The sequence below is a fragment of the Vigna unguiculata genome, chromosome 6, assembly GCF_037176805.1.
Source record: "Vigna unguiculata cultivar grain cowpea cultivar isolate G323 ecotype 2 chromosome 6, ASM3717680v1, whole genome shotgun sequence".
NCBI classification, from domain to species: domain Eukaryota; kingdom Viridiplantae; phylum Streptophyta; class Magnoliopsida; order Fabales; family Fabaceae; genus Vigna; species Vigna unguiculata.
In genome coordinates this window covers 41,951,600-41,970,336 of record NC_140797.1, presented here as the reverse complement: position 1 = coordinate 41,970,336, position 18,737 = coordinate 41,951,600, and the positions used below count along the sequence as shown (strand labels likewise).

Below are 18,737 nucleotides of genomic sequence, written 5' to 3'. Positions count from 1 at the left end.
CAACTAACTATACCAATTTTAAGGACTTATCTAGAAAGTGAATGAGTTAGTCGGCAAAATTAAATTACCAAAAGTCTAATTATTAGGTGGTAGTGATTACTTGAACAGGTATCTAACTCTTTAAAGCAAATAAAGATAAAGAAATTTTAACTCAAATTAGCAACATCATCAAAACATTAACGTGTAATATCTCAGAGAACATAATAATATCCGTTTTCTACGTCTACCTTTTGAGAGTAGAAAGTTTGTATTTTATGTCCATGTCCTTGGTACTTAAAAGGAAGTTGCATATGAATATCAGTTTGGGAAGAAAAGTTACTATATGACAATATAATTTAGTGAGTATATTAAAGATAACGAAAATTATATTTTGCTATATATATATCAAAAAATATAATAGAATAGTATTATTTTGATACTTAACAAATTTTTACATAAGTTTTATATTTATTATTTTATTTTTTTAATTTTTTAATTTTTTTTGATTAAATATATTTTAGTTTTCTGAATTTTGACACAAAATTGAAATTCATCTATATTTGAAAATTTGATACATTTTGATTTTCAAATTTCAAAAATAAATGATTATAGTTATTTTAAGTCAATTATGATAAATTTGTTGACGCATCAAATGTATCTTATATTAGTATTTGAGTTATTTATACCGTTTTGACACGTTTTTGCTTCAATATTATCTAAAGAACGCGTTTAACACAAAAAAATTTAACACACTTGAATTAAAAGGACTATAACAATTTATTTTTAAAATTTAAGGACCAAAATATATCAAAATTTCAAATAGAGGCGAGTTTCAATTATTGTTAGAAGTGAGTTTTAGACTTAGCTCAACCCCACTCTTGTGCATGGGACAATAAATTAGTGGGTAGTCCGTTAGCAGCCCGATATTGGGTGGAGAATTGTACCAACTTATATTGTGAATTGGTTTTATCTCTAGTTGATGTGAAACCGTTAGCGGTCCAATATCGGGTGAAACAGAACCCACAAAACCAACTTATAAGATGTGGATTGTACTCACTTATATATTGTGAATTGGCCTTATCTCTAGTCGATGTGGGAGTTTCAACATGTTAGAAGTGGACTTTAAACCTAACTCAATCCTACAAAATCAGCTTGTAAGATGAGAATTGTACCCACTTATATATTGTGAATTGATCTTATCTTTAGTTGATGTAAGACTTCTAACCCTTGCTCCTCAAAATTTATGAATTAAAAACGCTTGATATTTTTTTAATGATTAAAATATCCTAAAATTGAGTTGTAAAAAAAAGAAATTACAGTGCACTAAGTGCCTCTCTATTCTATAAATTTTTTCAGGCTGCAAGCTAAAAATCCCACGCTCATCATGAATCCTTTAGACCCAAAAGAATTTAGGAGGCAAGGATACATGATCATTGACTTCCTTGCTGATTATTACCAGAATATTGGCAAGTATCCAGTGTTAAGCCAAGTAGAACCAGGTTATCTCAGAAATCTCATACCAGATTTTGCCCCTCTCAGTCCTGAACCGATTGAAACCATCCTTCAAGATTTGCAGCAGCACATAGTTCCTGGCATAACACACTGGCAAAGCCCTAATTACTTTGCCTACTTTCCCTCCAGTGGTAGCACAGCAGGGTTTGTTGGTGAGATGCTGAGCACTGGATTCAACTTGGTAGGGTTCAATTGGGTGTCATCACCGGCTGCAACAGAGCTAGAAAGTGTTGTCATGGATTGGCTAGGTCAGGTCCTGAAGCTCCCCAAAGCTTTTCTCTTTTCAGGGAGTGGTGGAGGTGTGTTGTTAGGGACAACATGTGAGGCCATTTTGGTCACACTTGTTGCTGCTAGAGATAAAACGCTTAGCCAAATTGGCAGAGAAAATATCTCTCAGCTAGTCGTTTATGTGTCTGATCAAACACATTGTGCTATTCAGAAAGCAGCTCATATAATAGGTATTCACCCCAAGAATCTTAGGGTAATCAAGACAATGAAGTCGACTTCCTTCACTTTGTCACCAGAATCACTATCATCCGCCATTCGAACAGATGTGGAAAATGGGTTGGTTCCTTGTTATCTTTGTGTCACTGTGGGCACAACTTCAACCACTGCTATCGATCCATTGGGACCACTCTGCATGGTGGCAAAAAAATATGCCATGTGGGTCCACGTTGATGCTGCTTATGCTGGTAGCGTGTGCATTTGTCCTGAGTTCAGACACCTTATTGATGGAGTTGAGGATGCAAACTCGTTCAGTTTCAATGCTCACAAATGGTTTCTAACAAACTTGGATTGTTGCTGCCTTTGGGTGAAGGATCCAGCTTCTGTGATAAAGTCCCTATCGACACATTCAGGGTACTTGGAGAACAGTGCTACGGATTCAAAACAAGTGGTGGATTACAAGGATTGGCAGATAACCTTGAGCAGAAGGTTCCGTGCACTCAAACTTTGGCTTGTTCTAAGAAGCTATGGTGTTGCGAATCTCAGAAACTTCCTCAGAAGCCACGTTGAAATGGCCAAGACTTTTGAAGGGTTGGTGAGAAGGGACAAAAGGTTTGAGATTTTTGTGCCTAGAAATCTTGCTATGGTTTGCTTTAGGCTTTTACCTTCTGCAGTTGCAAAGATCAGCAGCAATGGCAATGGTAAAGTTCAGAATGGAGGTTTCAAAACTGAGGATGTTGCAAATGAAACCAACCGTAGGTTGCTGGATTCGATCAATGGTTCGGGCACTGTTTACATGACTCATGCAATCGTTGGAGGGGTTTTCGTGATTAGGTGTGCCATTGGAGCAACTCTGACTGATACAACACATGTTATCATGGCATGGAAGACGGTGCTGGAACATGCTGACGCCATTCTAAGTTACTGAGTTACATCTAAATTTGACAGAAAAAAAGAGTTCTTACTTTTTTTCTTTATAGCAGAATCTGATTCTTCAGAAACTCGATTGGCTTAAGTGTGGTAGCAAAATAAAAAATTGTTTTCAATGTATTTTCTTGCTTGGTTGGGCAAATTGTTTTCATAATTGAAATGAATTGCTTGTTTATTTGTTATCAACAAAAAGTGAAATTATATATTTTCATATATATATATATAGAAAGAAAAGTCTATGTTGTATTTATATGCTAACGACATGTGAGACAAGTGTAGCGTCTTCGTTCGCAGTGTATCACTTCCTTTGAATTAACACTTTTATAGCACATTTCAACATTTAATATCTATTTTTTGTTATTTCTTTTTCTTTAACCAATAATATGTCTTATTAAATGCTTTTAATTAACATGAAAGTAAAATATTAACTAATTTTTTTGTTTTATATTAATAAATTTGATGCTACTTATATCTGCCAATTGTATTTGACAGGAAATAATTAATAGCTAAAAAAAAAATCACTTATCCTACATTTAATAGATGGGACTATTGTGTTTCAATAGGTGTACTTTAACATTTAACAAGAATAATGATAATATGATTTATATTTTTTTATTCTCATACCTGCTTTAGTATAGATAATTATTAATTAATGGTACTAAGTCATCACAACAAAAAGTAAAGGATGAGAATTAAATGAGAGTCAAAATATAATTTTTTATTTAACTTTTTTTGTTTTTTTTTTTAAATTTTAAAAAATGATGTTAAATTATGGTGATGATTTAGATTATTACAAAATGAACATTATAGTTCATTATGACGTGCTTTTTTAGTAAACTTTTGAACAGCTTATATATGGAAAATTTGATCATATAAAATAAGTATGAAATCAATTATTAAGTTAGAAGTTATATTATATAGTTACATCCAACCACATTTGCAATGAAAACAATGATGAACTTTTCAAATAAAACAAACACGTCTATGAATAACCTCCAACTAATCCTTCAACCATTTATTGATAATAGAAAATTCTTATTGTCAGTAGATAGATTCGTTGAAGCATACTTAGATGAATGGGTATAATTCGTTATTTTTTTCCCAATAATCTCTTCATATTTATTAGGATCACAATCTATTTTGCTTTTTAAATTGACATATACAACACAAATCAACATATATCTTCAATAGATGGATGTAGACATCCAACAGAACCAACATGTATACTTTTTTCGAATTAAAAGTAGTAAATCTTAAATCTCAAACACAATACAATTTACAGCATTTATCTAAATATCATAGCTTATTAATAATTAAAATTTTAACTTTAGATAATTACATTTTGTTTTTTATTCTAGTCTATATTTTAATAAAAGTAAGTTTATATCAATATCTAAAATATTCAATGAAATATTACAATTGATTAATAAATTAAAATAAAAATTGGCCTCTAATATTATCTATCAAAAAAGTTAATGTTTAAATTAATCTTTAATATAAAATTAGACACTAATTTAAAATCAAGCTAAAACTTTGATAATTTAAATCATAACTTAAATTTTTAAACTTTACTATTAAATATTTTTTCACTGTTAATCAATTTTAAATTATGAATTATTAGACACAAGATAAAGTTATATGGCTAAGAATGAAGCTAGAAAGAAAATCTAGAAACATATATTTGGAAATTTGTTGGAAGTCTCCAAAGTATTGTGTATGAAGTCAATTACGTTTGGTGGCAGGTGTACCAGATTGAGTTTGGGTACAGTGTATATCCAAGGCCGGAACAACGTTAGGACAGAGAGGAGCCACGGCTCCTTCAACCATTTTTTTTCCCTTTTTTTTATTTAAAAAATAATATTTATATATTATTATTTTATTTATATTAATTGATTTATATTTTATTTTTTTTATATATTTAAAAAAATATATTTATATATTATTACTTTATTTATATATTACTACTTTATTTATATATTATTATTTTATTTATATTAATTTAGTTTGAATTATTTTTCTTAAATTCAAAAATCATGTTTTTTTTATTATAATTTTTTATATTTTTTTATTTAGTTTTTCTCTTCCGTGCTTCTGTCTTTTTTTTTTTCATTTTATTTTCATCTCAATTTTTACCATCATTTTCTTATTATTTTCAAAATTAAATTGTACTATGACAAAATTGAAGAATTAATGAACATTTTGAACGGAACAATTTTTTCTTTTGAGTAAGTTCATTTTTTTCCCTTCTTTTTTTAAAGCAATTTGTTTTCCTTTGTGGCTTTTCTATGCTCTAGGCATATCTCTATCTGTTAAAGATCATAAAATCATGTTTTAATTGTTGATCAAACTCTTCTTTGTGTAAATAGAACTATTTTAGACTTTGAAGTTGTGTAAGGGAAGAGTAAGATTAGGAATCTACTCTAAGGTGAGGGAAGCTAATCATTTAGAAGTTATTAATTTTCTTAAAATATTGAGTCTTGCTTTTAAGATTTAATTTGGGGTATTCATAATTTTATTTTTTTGTAAAAGAATTGACAAATTTATATTAGAAAAATTATGATAAAGAGTAAAAGAATTTATTCTTTCTTCAAGAGGAAGACTTGTGATGAAGATGAAAAAAATGCATCTACGTCATCTAAAATTGAGAAACTTCATGATAATCCAAATATTGAAGAAAACAAAAAACAATTATCTAAGGTTCCTAAAGTTACATATAATGAATTTGAAAATACTTTAGAACGTGATCTGAAAAAGCGTCTTAAAATCTGGCAATACCCATCAAATCAAATTGATGAGGTATGAAGGGCTTATATAAAATGAATCCATATAAAATGCATATAGAAAATTATCCGTTGTCTGGTAAAAATGATCGCCATTAAAAGATATTACGTATTGCTTACCGTGCTATCTTTTTAGTAAAAAACCAAGTGGAGGACTTGATTCAGATGTTTTCATTCTTACATGTAATTGAATTTATTTTCATTGAATTTGAATTCTAGTTTTCAATAAGTTAATTGTCATCAACATGTTTTAACTTTTTAAATGTTTTTTTATAGGTTTTAAAAGTTGGAGAACCATTTTGACTAAAAGTAACTTTTTTTTTATATATATTATTGTTGATGATAAACTTTGTGTTACTCTTTCATATATATATTATTGTTATATTGTTTGGATTATATTGTCATGAGTGCTTATTTTGAATAAAAAATTATGTAAAAAATTAATTTTTTTAATTAAAAATAATAATTTATATATAACAAATTTTGGGCTCCTAAAATTTTTGGTTCCTCCACTGTATATCCTCTCTGCATGGAGATGATAAATTCCACGTGTACTTTATATCGGACATTTATGATGATACAATTAATTTATGCTTAACACTGTAGTTATAATCATTCTACTATAATATCCATATTCATCTGCTCAATAATATTTCTTTTTCCCTTTTTCAAAATAAAACCACAAAAAACACCCTAACATTTTCTTTCAATTTTATAGGAACATTATATATCCTGTATTTTTATAACATTAGCTCATACTTACATGGTTCAAATATGGTGAATTTGGTGTCCTCAAATTTCACCATATTAGCGCTTTCTAAATTATATCTAGAATATTTTTTAAAGGATTCATGTTATAAAACGTTTTTTTTTTTCAGAAAAAGAAGATGGAAAAAACGATCATATATATGAAGACTTCAATTTCTTTTATTTATTCAAATGACCCTTTGAGCCTCCAATAATATTCCTCCAATAATATTATATATTTAATTATTCATCAAATATCCAAAAGATTCAAGAAAATAATAATAATAATAATAATATAGACCTAAGTATTTCAAAACATCAATCACAAATATTAAATTTACAAAACCTTTATTGATAAAAAATATTAAACTTAAATTTAAATCAATAATATTAAATATAAAAACTTATTTCGTAACTATAACACTCACATAAAATATTAGAGGTTTATTGATGTAAATTCATAACTTAAGTTCTATAAGTGAGACAACTTTATTAGAATACCTTCTACTGAAAACTGATAATTTGTATATCTACTATCTACTTTCAACCTCGTATCATATCCTAAATTAGCCTATTAAAAACACATGATAATAAAGCTAATCTGATTTTTAGACATAATTGTAAGTCAATAATAAATTTAAAAAGATAACAACAACACGAAATATATCGTACCAATTTAATTATAATTATCCTCTTAAAAATTATAACCTTAAAATATATTAATTTCATGAATAATAATAATAATATAGTAATAACAATTAAATAAATGTCCAGTTAAACAAAACACTCATAACATTTTACGTTAATTGTTTATTAAATGCTAAATATTAAAATAAACATATAAGAAGTAGGAAAAATCGTATATTAACACTTAAGAACTTTTGTTACTCATGCTTAATGGCTTCTATATATACAAAATAACTTTGTTAAGTTTCATAATTAATGAGTAAATTAAAATGTATAAAAAGTTTCGATGTTGTATTGTTTGACCTGGTTATTGTTGAAGAGTGTTGAAATGTTTGGTGGAGAGAAACATGGAAGAGCAAGGTTTGAGGAGCACCAAGCATTTTATAGTATAGAAAGAATGAGGAAGCATTATAAAAGGGGATGCGGGTGAGAGTATAGCAAGACAACGCAGGTATCTCATCTTTCTCCATTTGTCTCTGATCTTCAAAAGCTTCTCCAGAGAAGAGACAATGGATTCCACTCCCATCATCAAAACCTCTTTCACCCTTCTCGTAACCCTCTCATTCCTCCTCCTCCTCCTCCTCACAAAACCGGTTCTCTCCACCCGCGACATCCACCTCGTAAGCCGCGAACTCCGCGAAAACATCGACCAACTCTGCAAAAAAACAACAGACCCTGCACTCTGCTCCAAAACAATCCAATCCCACTCCACCGAAAACACCGTGGAACCCATAAAGGCTCTCGACGTGGAAGTGGAGGCCACGCTCGCGGAAGCAAAAAATGCCCTAATAAAAATCCAATCTCTGGAAGCCAAAGGAGGCGCCAGCAAATCCACCAAGGACTCCCTCAACGTGTGCGAGGACCAGTACAGCAGCATGCTCGACGCCATTGCCGAAACCAAAAAAGCCATCGCCAAGAACGACGTCATCACCGCCAAGTTCAAGTTCAGCGCCGTCATCTCCTACCAGTCCGCCTGCCAGGACACCTTTAAAAGCGACAAACTCCCCTTCAACGAGGACTCCGACGCCGTTTACAAGCTCGGAGGGATCGCCTTGGACATCATTGCTGACATTGAAAAATCTCTGCCTCCTCCGCGTCCTACACCCGTTCAATCTGCCCCTTCTGCCTTCAGCAGCGTCATCGGAACTGTCTCGTAAGCCGTCTCTCTTCAACACGCTGAACCAGTTCATGGAGTTTGGCTTTTCTGTCAACCCACCGTGAATCTCATCATGCAGATTACCAGGCCTATAACTTCTCTATTATGTAACTTTTTTTACATTCTTTAGCCCAACGAAAGTTTTCAAAGTTTTGGTTTTGGTGTAGGGGGTGATTGTTCCCTTTTATATATTTTACGTAATATTTAATAAAACACATATCTTTTTATTACATTATTCTCTCATTTTTAACTTTATTCTTTCATTATGCTTTAAATTATTTCTTTATATTTTTAATAATTGACTAGTCCTAAAAAGATGCCAATTCTTCCTTTTCATCCTTCTTAAATGCGAATATATTCAATTTTCAATTTAATATATAAGTTATCAAATCTAGTTTACTTTTCCTATAAAGGATAATTGATGATAAAAATTATAACTAATAATCTCTACTGTTGCATAATTAATTGATAAGAGGATAATTATATACTCATTGATATATCATTTAAGATAGTTCAATGATAATTTAATTGCGAGAAAATCACATTTAATAATAATTGTAGCATTATTTCATTTATATTTATAAATACACTGAATTCTTAACATGCACACTAATTATATATGTTTTTCAATAGTTGGGATACATATAAGCATAATTTTGAATTGGGTTTTGTTGATACTTGTGTATTTTTCTTTTATACAAATCACTTTTATGATAGTCATAAATGATGTTCTGGAACTCGTCATTGTAAAATAAGACTCGGTGATAACTTTGTACTTAATTTAAAATGAAAAATGATTTTTTCACTACTAAATTTTGACAACTTTCTCTTATAACCTTAGGTGTCATCTTTTAATTGGTTTCTACTTTTCCATTTTTTCATTCTCAATATTCCAAAATCACTTAAGAGATGACATCTCATGTTGTAAGAGAAAGTTGTCAAAAATTAGTAGTCAAAATATTATTGTCCATTTAAAATTCATCCTTTAAAGTTTAAAAATTCATAAAAACACCGTTTCTAAAAAAATTTCGTTGTTAAAAAAATGGTAATTTTAACGACAGGAGGTGAGAACCATCATTAGAAGTTCAAAACTAAGAAAAAATAATGCAATAAGAATCAACAATAACATAGTTAAAAGTGGAGATTGTGGTCATTGATTAGAGAATCATAGTTGATTATCATTCGGAAGACGTTTATACAGTGTTTTTTCCTCTCTTGCGTTGTTATCAAACTAACTTTTATTATCTGTATTTTATAGATTTGTCCGTCGATCGCTGACCAGTTAGATCACTTCCAAGAAGATTTTTCTAATGAAAATTGCAACATGATCTTCCTCTATTGTCATTCAACAATTATTCTAGTTGTTGCACTTGTTGGTCAATCATTAGTCAATTGAGATTACTTCAAAGAAGATTTGCATTTATGCAATTAACAATGAACAGTAGTCGGTCGGTTTCTCCCTTGAAGCGCCAGCAGTTAGACTACCCACAAGATTCCACTGAGGAGTCCACTTATGAAAACATATGCAATATCGATATGCTACTGCTCATTCTCCTTCACCATATCAATAGTTAAACTGTCTCTAGTATTCTACATTGATGTCCTCTTATGCAAGTTATGCATAATGTTGTTTGACAATCCCAACCGAACCACGTACTATTAAATAAATAACTTCATAAGTATTTTTTATTTATAATACAAATAGGCTTATTTTTGTAAATAGCTCTTACACTCATTTTATAAACAAAAGCATGTGGCTATGAGAAAAATTATCTTTTAAGCATTTTAATAAAAGGAATTACTTTTATTTATAAATTTATTATTTAATGTTGCTCATTAATAATTTTTTATCGTAATATCTATCATTAAAATGTTAGATATTTCATTATCTAATATCATATTACACTATATTAAAATCAAATCATATTATAATTCAATCTTTACAAAACATTCCGTTTAATATTGAATTAAAATTACTATATTAATTTACTTTTATTAAAATTTAAAAACCAAAATATATTAAAATTTAAAATATGACAAATTTTAATTTCATGTACAAATTTATGAACTAAAACAAATTTATCATAACTTAACCCACAATATAGTTTAAGAATCCTAACAATCTTATTAAATTACATTAAAAAAAATAACATTATTACATCAATCATCTTAACGTACAAATTTATGAATTAAAACATATTTACCCTAAGATGTATAATCTTAATCATCTTTTATTATTACATCAACTATTTCACATTTCTCATTTATCATAAACTAACCCACATTGTAGTTTAAGAATCCTAACAATTTTGTCCAATTACATTAAAATAAAATAACATTATTCTTACAATAATAACTCTATTGAGAAAATTTATTGTTTTGTTCAAAATTTAGAAATAGTTTTAAAAAAATAAGTAACGTTATAAACTATTCAGCGTAAATATTAACCATAGTTTATATGTTTAAAATTATTATTGTATATTTAAATCATGAGATAATTTATATATAAAATATTTATTTATCATACATTTTTATTTAAAAGAAAATAAAGTATGAATAGGAGAACTGTCATAATAGTGGAATCTAATATTTAAAACAAGACGATTCATTTTATGATTCAAACATAACTGGTAATAAAATCACACCATTTAACAAACGAATAAAATTTCTTCATTTCCTTCTTCTTCTCTTTTTTTCCTTAATATTATTCCCATAACATCTCACTTCCTACCCACACAAAAGCATCATCCAGTTACAAACCATAGGAAAAGAGAATAATTATTTAAACATTGATTAACTGGGATAATATCATAATATTGGGCCTAATTGCAAGGCCCAATTTGATTCTGACACGGGGTAAGGACTGGGGTAAGGATTGGGGTTGCCACCGGTAGTGGGCCAAGGACTGGGCTTGGCACCGGTGCTCCTCGGCGACGACGACTCTCTCTATCTTCAATGGCTTTCATAATGTCCAAACAATTCCCTCCGAGATCGTACACGTCCTTCCCCTCCTTCACAATCGGCGAATTGGTGAACTCGTCGGTGCATGCGGAGAGGTATGAGAGAACCGCGCTGAACTTGAAGCGTGCCTCGGCGGCGTTGCGCTGCGCAATTACCGTGATGGTTTCGTTAATGGCGTCCATCATGCTATCGAATTGGTCGGAGCATATTGAGAGTGAGTCGTTCAAATCCTTGGAATTGGCTGGGTTCGCGAGGAGTGTATTGATGAGGATGGTAGTGTTTCCGACCAGTACCCGTGTTGCATCAATCTCTATTTCCAGCGCTTTGTAGACATTAAATTTTGGCAAAGTTATGACATGAGGAAGTATGGTGGTGAAGCACATAAATGGATTGGTGGTGGGCTTGCAGAGGGACCAGACGCGGGCCTGCGGAGTGCGGACGGCGTGGGCATGGAGGACGAGGCCCGAGAAGGAGACGAAGAGGAATAAGGTTTTGATGATGAAACTGAAAGCCATGATTTCCTTCTCCTATGTCCAAAATAAGGTATAGATAGGAGAAGGTTGATAGAGAGAGAGAGACGCTTCTTGCACTGAGAACGTTTCCGCTATTTGAACTGTGAAACTTTGCCGTAGAAAGCGGTTCCCAACAACAGAATACGCTCATTATAGCTCCTTTTCAAACCGTTTTTAGTTTTTACTCCATTCATATTCTTTAACACCCTTAATTGTGTGGTGAAAAAGATATTAGTTATTGACAATTACCATAACATTTTCTTAATTAATAAATTAAATTAATATATATTTAATTTTCAATATACTAATTTCATGCACATACAATTTTATTTATTTATTGTTGGGGTCTTTTAGTTCGGTAAGACACTCATGTCATGCTTTCTATATCTTACATTTCTTAGATTCTATAAGGTTGCAGCAGTGCAAATTGTATGTTCTCAATTAGTTAGAAAGCAATTTTATATTTTAGACCATATACTTTTTTAATTATATTCCAACGTACTTTCTTTCTTCCTCTGTCCTTTTAATAATCAGTCATGACTTCCTAGGATTGTAAAATTCTTTTGATTTCCCTCTCCCTTATGAATTTTCCTTTTCATATATAAACTCATAAAATCAAATGAATGGAGTTTCAAACTTAAGCCTACGACGGATCACCAAAATTCTAGAAAGCCAAAAGTTCTAGTATAGGTAATATGCAAAATCACACTTACGAATAAAAATATATTATTTTTAAAATTATGGGGGTGGAATTAGAAATGTTTGAGGTGCAGGAAGAAAAGGCTAAATATTACCCACATCCAACAGAGTTTGGATATAATGGACTTGTGACTCAAACTAGTCTCAAAATCAACGGGCCATGCGAGAATCATACATACCCAACTCAGTTCCGCAAGGTGGAAAAATACACAGCCGATATTGGTATCAAGATCCAAACCTTAGTACTATGCTTTTTAAAGTTACAAATTATATGATTAATTAATCAAAGTTGAAATCCTAGAAAATAAAATTAACTAATCTCTAATTCCTACATATTCTCCAATTCAAAATATTATCGCAAAACAAAAAATATGTCATCAGACTTTTAAGTATTAAAAAACATTTAAATATGTTTTTGAACGTTAATAAAATATAGGGTTAAATATGTTTTTTGTCCTTCAAGTTTAAGTGAATTTTGGAATTAGTCTATCTTCAAAACTTTATACCAATTTAGTTATTCATTTTTAAAAATACGTGAATTTATTCCTTTTTATCAAAATTTATTAAGTTTATTAGACATTTTAAACGCATTTTATGATAATATTTGAGTTAATATTAAAGTGAAAATATGTCAAATATTGTAAACAATTCAAATACTATCATAAAATGTGCTTGAAAACTCAAATGAACTTAACAAAATTTGGTTAAAAGAACTATAGTCAAGTATTTTTAAATATGAAAGACTAAATTGATCAAAAAATTTGAAGATAAACTAATTCCAAATTTCTCTGAAACTTGAGGGACAAAAACATATTTAACCCTAAAATATATTAGTTTAACAAGTAAATTATTAAATACACGGAGATTTGCTTTTATAATTTTATCAGTTTAGAAACTATTGAGCACATGAGTAATTAAAATATTTTCTAGATTTTTGTTATTGTAGCATAATTTTTTTACTACTCTCGGGGTTAACTCATCTTTTAAATAATGTTGCATAATGGGCAGACTCTGTGATGCACAGTTATTAAAGATTTTGCACTGTTGAGCAGATATGAGATCCAAAAATATGATGTGAAGTTAGGATAAAAAGAAGATGGTAGCCAATAGTTTCCTTTTAAAAAATTAGAATGCGATTTGGTTGAAGTTTCGTGTTGAGTGGAACGTAATCTGCACAAAGATTGAGCAGGCCACCACAGAGGTACCTGGTATCTCCCATGCATGCCAGCCCCTCCCACAAAACTGTCGGTAAGGAATCTCCAACCAGACCCTTCTCTTTCTGCTGGCCCCCATACATGCATCTCACCCTCACATTTTTTTTTCCCCAACCAATCTACACAAACATTATAATATCACAACAACCTCAATTTTACATCATACTTAATAACCCAATCACAATTTAATTCATTTTTTTTATTATTAAGTTCACCCCTTCCAAAGTTCATATTTTATGTATGGGGTGTTTGTTGTGGGTACTGGTCGTGAAAGTTTGTTCAGTCCAGGAATGTCATCTTCCCTATTTTGGTCTTTCTCGTAATCATGCCTTTTTTCGCCTTTCTTTTCTTCACACGTGTAGTTTTTCTTATTTATATCTAGAATATGTCTCTGTGTGTACTTGTCATTATTCAATATCAAACCCATTGTTTTCCGTATAAGATAAGATGCTGCGCAATAATACAAACCCTCTGTTCATCATCAATTCTGTATACTATTCTCAACCATCCGACATGGCACACTATTTAAACCATATTTAACTTGCCTTTTCATCCCACACAAAACACACACACACACACAATTTTTTATGTGCATAAATCTTGTCTTGTTACTCCATTGCCGTAGGTTGTGAGCTTCCCTACCAAAACTTTGAACCAAAAACATTTTATTACTCACTTCTTATCGGCTTACACGTAACCAACTTTGTGATTCAACATTTTTTAAATTCAAGGCTAACATACTTAACAGGAAGGTATTTGCTTTCGGTCCATGATTATGCATGTTTAGTTAGGTTAGAAAAGTAGTCACTAATAGATGGCGACATAAATATTAATAAATAACTTGAAGTAGTTGTAGCAACACTATGTTCAGGATTGGAACAACCAAAACAGCAGAAAAAGTTTTTCTTATGTTGACTTTTCCATGTCCATGCCTACACATGTTTTTTGTACTCTTTTTATATAAAATTAATCTAATAGGGTGAAATTAAAATAACTAAATATATAATATATTAGGTAATGTCATCCATATTAGTGAGGTTTTTCGAGTAATACGTAGTTTCCAAAATTTTAAGATGACGTGTAGTACTTGTTGTATTCCTGCTTATATATATGTTTTCAGCTTCTAATATAACATTTATTTGTTCTCAAAAACAGAGAAACTCGTATTCAATTGTGTCAAGAGCCTTATGATTTTCATCAGTTCTCTTCCTTCCTAGTTAATTATCATATCCCATGCTCACTGATTCCAATTTTGAAAGAGTTGTTATTTTTCGATAATTAGAGTACCGATATTTGAATTTAGAGTTCAAGAACATCACCGACTGCTAATTAATACAGATGCACAGAAAACAAAATTTGAGACTAGAAAACCTAAAAGACGTAACTAAAACATTATATTTTCTAGTCTATTGATCTTCTTTTATTCGTGAAGACTATTATTTGCAAAAAGATACTTATAAACACATTTGGAATTTAGTGAAGAAAAAATGAGGAGGGATTTCGAGTTACTACAAATGAAGGATGGTGAATCAGTTACCAAGTTTCTGAGTAGGATTATGGATATGCTATTACTAACAAAATGCGATGTCATGGAGAAGAAAATATGATGTTACTCTAGCTAGTAGAAAAAGAATTTAACTATTATTTGCATTGTTGAAGAGTCAAAAGATAAAACATATCATCTTCCTTTGTGAATTAAAGAGCGCATTGTTGCTCTATGAACAAAAAGTAACAAAAAAGAAAAACTACATGCACATATTTTGGAATATTCCAAAAGTTAATATTTAGATTATATTTTTGTAATATCTTTTTGTCTATTGTTGTTTTTTCAAATAGAACTGATTGAAGAACTTGAGTCTTTTAAGGACAAAATCGTGATGGAGCTAAAATGCTCCAAAGCGGACAATACCTCGGGAATGTGGTGATTGTTCCTAAACGATGGCTGCCGGATGAACTTGAATCGGAATCGGAACATTGGCGCCCACCGTGGGGACCGACAACTCCCCTTCAACTTCCCTTGTTGTTCCGGTACACCCAATAAGTTCCACATTGCTTAGGAGTCGAGGTCAAGCGAAGTTTAAATACTCCTACCTCCCTCCATCCTCCAAGGTGTCTTTTAAGGACAAAACCGTGACGGAGCTAAAATGTTCCAAAGCGGACAATACCAATTTGTTAAGTTTCTTTATGCAAAAGTTGACATTGGCTAAATAAATACTAACCAAATTTGTTAAATCTACTCCTCTTAACATTCAGGCACAAAAATTTATTTAATATGCAATTACTTGAATATATACGTGTGTCAAAAGAACTATGAACTGGTTGTAGAATTAAATCATGACCACCAAGTCTTAAATTATATTAATATCAGCGTACATAAAAAAATATAGTTCAATAATTTGAAAAAAAAAATGCAATTATCGTCGGTTACATACATTTTGCTATCATATAGCTTTTGTTATAATAATACCAATGAAAGGAACAGCTTCAAGAGACAAATGTTGATGCAGAAGTGCTGAATATCATGCAGACATTACAAGATGATAGCAACTGCGTACCATTTAAACGGCAATGATAATGACATTACCATTTTATATAACAAAAAAATTCACAGGATATTGTAATGAAATTGTAATACTTTAATTAGTAACAGTGTTATTACTGTAATTTGTGAGATGTTCTCGGGCAAATTTTTTATATATTATATAAGCATTTTTCTGTAAATTTTATGCACACTTTATAAACATTTTTCATGAGAAACAATTAACCAATTTGAATTTAGTAGAATTGTGATGAATGATAAAAAAGAGAGTTTATTATATATCTAAATATAGATCTAGAAAATAACATATATTTCGGGACTCAAGTTCATTGTCAACTTTGACTATTTTTCTGAAACAATATTTATCATATTCAATACAAATTTAAATAACTTAATAAATTAAAGAAAAACTTTCAAAGACATGACACGTGAACTTTGTACATAATTGTTCTAATTGAAATAATATTTTTAAGATTAATCATCACATTTGAATTAGAAAATTAAAATTAAAATATTTAAACTGTCTTTAATTTTAATTTTTAAACAATAAAAAACATAATTAACTGTATCAAAACAAACTACTTATCGAGCACACGAGGATTTTTTGTGTCAAAATGTTACAGCATAAGCTAAAAGCATGTTTAAGCTAGAAATTTCAAAGTCATTCTAATGTTTGTGAGGAATTATTAGGGATGTTATAGGACAGATTGAGTATGGATAGTAGTTCCAATATACCTTATCCATTGAATAAAAATTTGTCCTACCTATATCTGTTTGGGTATTCGTTATGCGGGTACCTGCATATTTTTTTTAATATTCACAGGTATTTACAAAAAAAAATTAATATTTAACAACAACTTCTAATCATAATTTCAAATAAAAATACAATGCATAATATTTATAAATTTCAAACAAAGTGCAAATAATCCATTGAAATAGTGTTGAATGACAATTTACAAATAAATAGAAATTTTTTAAAATCAATTGATAAAAAATAACCCATTCAAAATCAATGTATTTATGTTTTCATATTTTTTTAATTTAAATTAAAGTATAGTGAGTACGAATATCCACGGGTACGGATACTATAATACTCGTACCCACCCCGTTAACATACGGTATAAAAAATATTCGTACTTGTTATCAACAGATATTCATTTTTAATATTCATTTTCTCCTCATTACAGATTTTATCTGCAGATAACTGCAAATACGGATTCTTTTGACATGTCTGACAATTACATTTATAAACCTTGAAAACAATTATTAAGAAATCTATTATTAGTAAAAAGGAACAAACTTAAAATTTATTTCTAAACCTAATTTGGAAATCCCAAAATATATTACTACCTTTAGCAGGATGGACCAATATTAAATTTATTTTTGCAGTAGAAAATATTTATTAACCTTAAAAATAACTAATCTTTATTAAAGAACTTAACTTGATATTTTAAATTAGATCCTCTCTCATAATTTCGTTTTTTCATTGATAATATATAAATTTGAGTCCTAATTACCACAGAGAATGTAGTAGTACATTAATGCTCAAACAAACGATTTGTCAGTTTCTGAGTCATGCAATCTATCTTTTCATACTAACATTGTGTTCCGTGTGCAAGATAAAAAAACAAAATGCCTATATAAGATAAAGTGAAGTTCGAAGGTGACGATCGAGAGGAAAAGATTAATGATATTAAAATTGATAACAAAATGGTATTTGAAAAGGTAGGCGTATAAATCCAATTGAATTGTTAGTTTGTATCCGTAAACAGTAGAAGCAATTAAGAAAGGTATGAGCAATATAGAGCTTTGCATAATGTTGCCCAGAGTCAAAGATTTTGATATTTGAAGGGACACGAAAAAGCATGGTCCCCCATGGAATGTGTAAATATACAAGCGTGTGGGCAAGGCCAATTTTTCCACTGTGAGACACTTTATTGAGAGGTTCACATACTTATGTACATACACAAACATATTTTTAGTCTAACAAACCTCAATGATTAAAGGGCTAAACTCATGATCAAGGACCCTAAAACAAACCCATTTTGTCCGGTGAGAAAGAAGCGTGATACTAATTAATTGGATTACGGACGGTGGTGGCCCCGACAACACTTGGTGGCGACAATGTTGGCTTCTAATTAAGTTTGTTTGACATGCAAATGCAAATTCTATTCTCACCTAACGCTACCTTTGACGGTGTCCCCACCCACATACATGCCCAAGATTCACAAATATCCCACCCTACAAACATTTTCCATTTTATTTTTCAGACCATTGCACTTGGGCGTCGGTGACTGTACGAGGAAATCGTTAGCAAAGTAAACGATTTTTATTTTATCCAACATATGTGTGTGTGGACCAATTGCGAGAGTAATTAAACACGGATAATTAAGTTAAGTGAAAAGCAAGGCAACGAGGAAAAGCGTAAAAACATATACTTGTTATGATTTTTTTGACCCGCCATCTAAGGAACGAGGAAAAGCGAAACATTTCACTCTCGACCAGTTTCATGTTTCTCTTTTAGGTTTTTGGTGAGATTTTGGATCATGATTTTGCTGTCACATTGGAGAAAAGGAC

At 30.4% G+C, this 18,737-nt stretch overlaps 3 protein-coding genes across 3 annotated transcripts; 2 read left to right on the top strand and 1 right to left on the bottom strand.

Moving 5' to 3' along the window:
* The first annotated feature begins 1,363 nt into the window (after positions 1-1,363).
* Positions 1,364-3,057, top strand: LOC114187638 (tyrosine decarboxylase-like). The gene has a single exon (XM_028075933.2). The coding sequence runs from the start codon at positions 1,364-1,366 to the stop codon at positions 2,861-2,863; it is 1,500 nt and encodes a 499-aa protein (XP_027931734.1). The 3' UTR covers positions 2,864-3,057.
* Positions 3,058-7,507: 4,450 nt separating this feature from the next.
* LOC114189143 (uncharacterized) lies at positions 7,508-8,465 on the top strand. Its single transcript, XM_028077849.2, has one exon. It carries the CDS (start codon positions 7,589-7,591, stop codon positions 8,234-8,236), a length of 648 nt encoding a protein of 215 aa, XP_027933650.1. The 5' UTR covers positions 7,508-7,588; the 3' UTR covers positions 8,237-8,465.
* A 2,417-nt stretch (positions 8,466-10,882) lies between these two features.
* LOC146885898 (putative pectinesterase/pectinesterase inhibitor 26) lies at positions 10,883-11,793 on the bottom strand. The gene has a single exon (XM_085674628.1). The coding sequence runs from the start codon at positions 11,709-11,711 to the stop codon at positions 11,058-11,060; it is 654 nt and encodes a 217-aa protein (XP_085530754.1). The 5' UTR covers positions 11,712-11,793; the 3' UTR covers positions 10,883-11,057.
* Between the last annotated feature and the right edge of the window lie 6,944 nt (positions 11,794-18,737).

What these genes read in the sequence shown, in the direction of transcription:
- LOC114189143 (XM_028077849.2), top strand. Translation starts at nt 7,589, where the DNA reads ATGGATTCCACTCCCATCATCAAAACCTCTTTCACCCTTCTCGTAACC.
- LOC146885898 (XM_085674628.1), bottom strand. Translation starts at nt 11,711, where the DNA reads ATGGCTTTCAGTTTCATCATCAAAACCTTATTCCTCTTCGTCTCCTTC.
- LOC114187638 (XM_028075933.2), top strand. Translation starts at nt 1,364, where the DNA reads ATGAATCCTTTAGACCCAAAAGAATTTAGGAGGCAAGGATACATGATC.